This window comes from Centroberyx affinis, unplaced genomic scaffold (genome assembly GCF_046629955.1).
Source record: "Centroberyx affinis isolate AG114_WGS23_722 - 3 ecotype Tasmania unplaced genomic scaffold, CSIRO-AGI_Caff_v1 ptg001256l_1, whole genome shotgun sequence".
Classification (NCBI taxonomy): domain Eukaryota; kingdom Metazoa; phylum Chordata; class Actinopteri; order Beryciformes; family Berycidae; genus Centroberyx; species Centroberyx affinis.
In genome coordinates, this window is record NW_027279767.1 from 226,660 (window position 1) to 235,000 (window position 8,341).

Consider the following 8,341-nt stretch of genomic DNA (forward strand, 5'->3'; position numbering starts at 1 on the left):
GGAGGGGGTGTGAGCAATAGCAGGCAAAACCCAGCCCTGTTGAGAAAAACAAATGGCTGGAGGGGACTATCTGCTTCTGTCTCTGCTCTACCTGTTTCACCAGGGAGGACTGATTTATGACACACACTGGAGGGGGTGTCCATCTCTCTCCAGGCATACTGGAGAGAGGGAGGGAGGAAGAGAGAGTCATAGGAAATGAGAAAGAAGCAGAATGAGAAAAAAAAAAACAGGGAAAGACAGAGAGGAGGATAAAGAAATATAGAGACAGAGAGAAAGGAGCAAAGCAAAGATTTAGAGGACAGGGACAGACAGAGAGAAATAGACAGTATCAGAGAGGAGAGCAACTTAAGTGGCAGAGGATCAAAGTGACAAATACTCCTCCTCTGACCCTGCAGCTCCTCTCTCTAATGGGAGGTCTAGGAGATTGAAACCTTGGCCAGGTTTCCTGCGGTTACTCAATACGGCCAAACTAATTTGGTCCTGTCATAAAAAACCAACTAGGAGATGGACACTTGCTCCTGGTGGAAAAGCAGTGGCAATCTAAAAAAAAAAAAGAAAAAAAAAATATAGTAGGAGGAGAACTGATTTCTCACATCAACTGTCAATACGCTCCGCGAGGACAGACAAGGATCTTATAGACTATCTGTGTATTTTTGTCTTCCTCAATCAATTGTCCATCACACAGAGAGGATCAGCAGGCACACCCCAAACACGCAATCTGACAAGCACTATTACATTTTTGAAGAACCGATTTCAGCTGTCCAAGAAAATACACCGTGAACAGTCTAATTACAGTAGTGCATATTGAAGAACTCCTTGTAGACATGCAGATGACTGCTGAAAGAATGAACGCCAAACGACTGCCATCAAGCGCAACAGGGGATACATTTTACTCCATTAATGTACTGTATGTATGAACTGGAGATGAAAAATGATACGTGTCTAGTTTGTCACTTTATAATTTCATTACTATAATTACTACACTCTAATTGAATTACTATAATTACTACACATTATAGGCACACACTACATCAAAGAAAGACAAAAAAAAACAGTCCAAATAAAAAAACATGTCAAAGTTTCACTGACAAGCACTCTTTACCTGTAACCTGGAAAGTGCATTTGCCTGCTCCGGCCTCGTTGATGACGTTGCAGGTGTACTCCCCCCAGCCGTCCCGGTTCAGGCTGCGGATGGTGTACTCCGTCTCGTCTCTCTGGTCAGCGAAGGCCCCGGCGTGGAGCAGCCGGTTGGACAGCAGCCACTCGAAGCGCAGCACGCGGGACGGGTGGGCCCGCAGCACCCTGCAGGTCATCACCACGGGCCTGCCCAGGCCCTGGCGCATCTCCATGTACACCGGCTCCACCGTCGGAGGGTCTGAGTGCGGGAGACAGGAAGGACTCAAAACCAGCTCGGATGACATTTGCGAGGGAGACAAAAGAGTTTGTCAAAGACGTCAGCAGAGAGGAAATGAGACAGAATAAGAAAGAAGGCATGAGAGAGAGAGAGAGAGAGAGAGACAGAGAGAGAGAGAGAGAGAGGTGAGCACACTTGAGTATTCAGGATTTTCTATACAAGGCAGAAGTTATTCAGGTAAGAGGCGCCCTCTCGGTCAGGCTAGGTTGTCTATGACCTGGAGAGATACTTACACAAAAATATCTGGGAGACAGAAAAGAGGGTCAGAATACTTAAGCCTTGGAGAACAATGAGATGACAGATTGAGAGTTACAGGTATGACAGGAACACATTAATAAAATGTAAAAACTTAAACAAGCACTGTCCATGAAAGTATGAAAGCAGAGGAAAAAGACTCTGGGCAGAATAGACCTAGGAAGGACCTAGGAAGGACAGATCTGGGTAGATAATATTAGTTCTTATATGACAACCAACATATATCTAGAGCATGGGGAAACATTAAAGGGAGGGAAATGTTAGAGAATACAGGCTAATAACATTGGCGGGGGGGGGGAGCGGCAGGGAGAGAGGGGTGCGAGTAAACTATAAGCAAACTATAAATAATCCCCACTGTAGAGTCAATAAACCTCAGTGATAAATGAAGAATGACGAGGGAAAACAATTGCGGGGAGTGGAAATAGGCACAGGAAGATCAATTTTGCTGAAAACTAGAACAATGTTCTGAAAAGAATCAGTCACGCATCACGGAAAATTGGTAACAGGATGATGAAGTGCACCTCAAGGTTTCAAAATGGAAAATGAATAACTTATTTGAGTATCCGACAGGCTTCGCTTCTTCCCATACAGACAACCTCTTGGTTAATTATTTAGCCAGTCATCTCGGAGGGAATGTGACCACGGTGCGACTCGGGCCCTGCCACCGCCACTTAAATCAGGAAACATACAATGCGTGTGCTTCCAAATTTAGCCTATGCTTAATATGAGCGAGATTAATGGGATAATTTCCTAGGCTGCTAGAGGTGTGAGTGTATAGTGACAAAATGTGTATGTGTATGTGTTGTGAGCACAAAATGTGTATGTGTTAAAAGCTTGTGCGTGCAAGCGTTCACATGGTTATGAATAATTTCCTATCTTAAGCATCTTTGCTCTTGACATGCTCATACAGATGCTTGACAAAAGTCACAGCGGGGCTCGAAAAACAACAGTGAATGCTGAGGAGAAGCGGGAGAAGAGAGAGAATGACACGGAGCCTCTTAATTGCCTAAAATTAGCATATGCCTGACAGAATAAAGGAGAGGCGGGAGCTGCAGCCAGGGTCGGGGACGCTACTTTCAAAATGTAATCTGTTACAGATCACTGATTACCTGATTGAAACTGTAATCTGTAACATAATCCTCTACATTACTTACACTCACTAACAAAACCCAATTACTCTGCCTCCAAACTTGATACGGTATGCAGTTAAATGAACAATTTATTACAATTTACAGCATATAATTAGATAACACGAATATTATCATCTAGAACCATAATTAGACATTTTTTAAAGACGTGTAATATGATAGTATCTATAATCTCACAGGCTAAATGTTTTTGAGGCACCTTTTTCTAAAACATGGAGAACGTGATCACTGTGTTTTTACAGTAATTAACAGGATACAGTTACCATTTTTGTAGTGGTATAAAAATGCATATTTCTGTAATCCTGTTACATGTAATCCATTATTCTTCAACCGGTGTTGGTGGGCTGTGGAGCAGGACAGGTGCTCCAGGCCAGAGAGGTGAACAGGGAAACGAAGGTTGCACACATGATACGAGAAATAATATTGGACAACAATGCAAAGAGGGATTTTACTTGCTTACCCTCCGGGCCAATTGTCACACAACACACAAATCTGGATTTTATTGACCAGCTTCTATGATTAATGAAACACCATTAGATTAGATTACAATTGGCTGAAATAATAACAAGGAAAATAACAAGTAATCTTATGCTGGAGGTTGGCTGAAAACACAAATGTCCCCAGAGGTTTGCACTGAAGTGTAAAAAATAAAGTTGTTAAAAGTAAAAAAAAATCTCCATCTCCACCTTGGCGGAGCATCTGGAGTCTGATGCTGTTCACAGGGTGGAGAGGAAAGTGCCTTTCATCTCCGCTAAATGAAACCACAATCGGTTCCTCCTTCAAATGAGCCTTGCCTGGGCTTTTACCCAAGCCCAATGGCTTGTCTCTGACTCCAAAAGAAGGGTCTGAATCTCTGCTTATCACATTAAAATTGTAGGTTTGTGTATGGCGGTGAATCACAGCCCAGCTCTGCAGCCTCCCTGAGTGGCATTAGACCAAATTGCACCAAAGTGCATTTCCATTCACATAGAAAGACAAATGAAGACTGGGTCTGCAGCAAATGGAAAAAAAAAATCTCTTATGTAACCAAAACATCCTTTAAACAAGGGCACATGCCTCATTCCCCCATGCAACTACTGCAGAACAGCTGCCCGGCGTACATGACGAGGGTCCTGAGTGATATTCCCTCAGCACGGCTCTGTATGGTTAGCGTAGCAGTGAGGGCGGTTAGGGCGTTGGGTTGCTGTAAGTCGCAGGTTGAGGGAAAAAGCTTGAGCACGGGCTGAGATGTAATCCATCATCAGTCACCGGTGGATACTTTGACAGTAATGTGGAGAAAAACAACATTCAGGAGCACAGAGGCCTTTTCCCTGCAGTCCGCATGCACTGCCATCTACAGGGAGGAGGACGGAGCAAAGACACAAGTATACTAGGGGTGTTCGTGTGTGTGTGTGTGTGTGTGTGTGTGTGTGTGTGTGTTGGGAGGGGGGTCTTTGTACATGCGTGCGCCTGCATTTCTGGTATATTGCTTGACTGGTTTACAAAATGGGTTTCATTTTTCTTTCACACGCTTTGGATGAGTGCATCAAGAGAAGGACACACAACAGAGTGAGCCCAGTGGGGGGCGATTGCATGTGCATGTGTGTGTGTGTGTGTGTGTGTGTGTCCATTCCTTCTGTACGCCTGATGAAACGGTCCGAACTCCCGACATGGGTCAGCCTTTCATTCTCTTTCTCCCCTCTCATCTTTCTTGCTCTTTCTCTCTCTTCTTCTCTCTCAGGGTGTTTTCCCTCATGGCTCAGTGGTCAGCGGGTGTGACACTGGGGCTCCACACCTCCTCAGTGAGGCAGAGATTTACATATTGTCTATTCCTCACCGCTTTGAGCCAGCGCTCCATTCAGCGTTGGCATGTCACACGTTTTTCGCGTTGACGGCACACCGGGTTTCAGCAGCTGTACGTGAATGTAGGCCTTGTTTTTGAACGGAAGCAAAAGCATTCTTGTGGGAGAATAACCTTTGTAGCATAACACGCTTCAATATTGAGTCTTGATAGAGGAAATAACATTCATTAGGTAGTCAAACCGATATATACAGAATATGAAATGATAACCCTGATTCAACTGATTTATAATGAGTCTCTGTGTTGAATAATGTAGGGGAATGCTGCTCTGCATCAACGCGCCCTCCTTCCCTCACACTACAACCGCTGCAATCAAACAATGTACTTCAGCACTGTCCACATTAGCATATTGTTATTAAACTTTTAGGGATAATTTATGAATTTAAATATACAATTAATGATAATCAATGTACATTCTTCAGTGCGGGGAGCGGCCTGGTGATCCACTAAAAGCTTTAGCTCGGTCATTGACCGGTGTATGAATTATTCCATCCAGGCCTTGCGCTGGCTACTGTTTACAACCTACACATTCGCTGACCTTTCCTGGTGCAGATTTGACGTGGCTGATCAATTCAATATTGTTCTATAAAAAAAGGTTATTAAAATTTCATCCCCAAATGTGGTGTGTGAGCCCGGCTGTAATGTAGAGGATTAATTTGCCGGCGTTAGGCTGGCGTTAGGCTAATGTGAATCACTCTAATATGATTCACATTAGAGTGGGCCCCGGGGGCCAGCATTGCAGGCTTCCTTGATGCAGAAAGGAAAATTAATTAAAAACAATAATCGTGTAATTCTACTCATTATTTTGGTCCAGACAACAGCTCTTTATCCTGGTGTGTCTTTTTGATATATGTCTGATAGTGAGGGCCTCGCTCTGGGGGACAATCACACGGTTGCATCAGGCAGGTGTCATGGAGGATGTGAGGAGGAACAGAAGGGGGACGGATAAAAGATGCCTGTGCATCTGGGCTGAGGTACAGCTTGATAACTCTCATTCCGACAGACAGTGGTATCTAGGCCAGGAGACCACTCTACTCCTCTACTTCCTTCGATTTCTCTCTATTTCTTCTTCACTCCCTTTCTCAAGCTCCCGGACCATGCCAAGTCAGTTTGACTAAGAACATTAGGGTTTCACAGCTGGGGATTTGGCCTTTGCAATTCTATTAGAGTGACTATTCTAAAGGCAGGCGTCTTTCATTCCCTCTACCTCTGCTCCTGGCGTTGCCTCTGCCAACCAACAGATGCAGGTTTTTACATATCAAAGCTGTTGACTTGCCAAAGTCGTTCCTTCACGCCTCTAATGCTCTTTGCTTCAGAGGACTGTACCTCGGTCCCTTGATCAAGTTACTAAACGCGGCTTTGCACATGGCTCACCACCAAAGGCGGGTGGCTCACGCTGGGACCTGGAAATGCAGGCGGGAAAAGCATCTCAGAGGGATTGGCTTGTTCTTACACACAAGAGACAGGCCAAGAGAAAGAGGGAGGGGATATACAGAAAGGCATATGGAGGAACAACAACAAAAGTAGGGCTGAAATTGGTTAATAAAGGAAAGAGAAGTGAATGTCTGAGGAACATTAGCAAAGGTCTAGGTATTTGGGAAAGGTATCAGCAGAATCAACAACATACATGCATGTGTACAGATAGTAGACATTTTCTCCTGTTTACACTTAGGATTTGCCAGGGCAACCTATCAACTGAAATATTTCACTTGGAGCACAGTTCCTGATTGTTTGTGTTTTTATTTGCTTTGAATGTGGGCTTTGATGCCAAGCTATTAATAACTATGAAGACAGAATGATTGATTTATCAGTACCAAAGCCCTAATATCTCTCTTCATTGTATGTTGAAAGATAAGATGAAAGTGGTGTATGAAGTCAAGAACTGTACTGCAAGATAGGGGCTTTGTTAAAATAGCCTATATTAAGAAATAGCCACATACTCAGAATAAACCGTGCTGAAAGGAAGAAACGAAAAGATCAGGTTTGAATCCCTGTCCTTCACTGTGCCCTCCTATACGTGTATGTATGTGTGAGTGTGTGTGTATGTGTGTGTCATCCTAGATCCTAGTCATCCTATGATGCAACCACATGTCATGACAAATCTATCTGATAAAAGGAATAGGTTTGGTGGCATGTGTCTTTCACCTGAGGGCCTGTATTCACAGTCTCCCCCTCCTTGCCTCCTGAGGCATGTAATCTCCATCTGAGTGTCACTAACAACAGTCACTCCCTGCAAGTGACCCTTATCCATTGTCATGGAGACAGGGGAAAGCAGCAGCAGTGCATGATGGGAGATGACCTTTCCTGGCTGGATGTCAAGGGAGAGAATTCTGGTCCGAAGACGCCCGTGAGAACGACCTCTGCTTTGAGCGAGGGTCATTCAAAGGTTGTTGCACCTCCTCTGGGCTGAGAATTATGCCTTCTATAACACCCTAGTTTTAGGACTTTTTGCTAACCATGAAAATAGACTTAAAACTTAAAGGGGTGTTTTTCAGCTATTGCTGTATCATTTTGGATTTAACTGGGGCAGTTTGAAAGTATGTAATGAATGCAATACCCTGGGCTTTGGAGTTTTAGTATTCAGTGTACATTCAGCTGCAGGCCATCTGTATTTATAGTCATTTCATACTGAAGAATGGGACAGTTGTTGATTCTAAATAAAGTGAAACAATTTATTATCAATGTTTGTATTTCATGCCTAATATTTTACATACGTATTACATTGCTTTTTTGAATTTATGAAACAGTTAAGAGTTAATCGTTTTTATTTCTGAGGAAGACTCCTGTTTATCATCAAGCCTAGAGGACATTTTATTTTTTTAATCTTCTATGAGGAGCAAAACACACAATCCAAAAATCCTCTTTTACGAGTAAGACCCTGTTAAAGCCCTTCATCTTGGTTTTATTTGTATCGGATTTCCCGATAAGTTTGTGCTATGCTTTATGCAAAAGCAGGAAAGGAAAAAAAAAAGCTATTTTCGTTAATGCTGATTGATTGTAAAGGGTCGCTAAAAAGCTTCTGGACAGGCACTGAGTTAGTACTTGCTGGTTATCTTATTTGCTTTTTTTCCCCCACTCTAATTGTGCCCTGAGACAAATAATGCATAGAATACGAGTGGCCCTGCTGCTTTCCAAAGGCAGGCGGGATCAGAGTGACCTATTGCTGCTTGTGCAAGTAAATTGCTCTCTGCTGAGAGGGAACAGAGGGAAAAGGAACACCATCCATTCTTCCCCTCCTCTAAAACAACTGAGGAGGGTCACAACGGGGGATTTAGATGTTGCAAGTTGAGTTCTTATTGGGCATATACTGTTTGCAATGGACACTGTAAAACCAGAGTTGTTAAAATGTAGAGGATGGGGTAATGTTCAACATGAGGATGTAGTGTGAATATACAGTAGCAGCTCATCACGCTGACATTATCAATACTTCTACTATAGGAGTTCCCATTAGCCTGGGCTTCATTACAGGGCCAACTGGGACACATTATGTGTGTGTACCTCATTTCCTCCAAAGCAACATGCATGTTTTTGCCTTGTTGCCAGCAGAGATAATTTGACGGCCATGCTATAGTTAAAAAAAAAAAGTCAGTTTGATCTTGGGTTTGAGCTTGGCTCTGCTGTGGAAAAGAGGCTATTAACACCATTCTTGTTCTTTTCATTTTGCAACAATTTCTATCCCACCAC

The 8,341-nt window shown here is 43.3% G+C and overlaps 1 protein-coding gene across 1 annotated transcript in view; it reads right to left on the reverse strand.

The window, feature by feature from the left end:
- Positions 1-8,341, reverse strand: part of mdga2a (MAM domain containing glycosylphosphatidylinositol anchor 2a) — a 149,656-nt gene that overhangs the window by 32,589 nt on the left and 108,726 nt on the right. Inside the window, exon 10 of the mRNA XM_071525021.1 lies at positions 1,103-1,375. Coding sequence (XP_071381122.1) covers positions 1,103-1,375 — 273 coding nt within the window. The remainder of the gene's footprint in view (positions 1-1,102; positions 1,376-8,341) is intronic.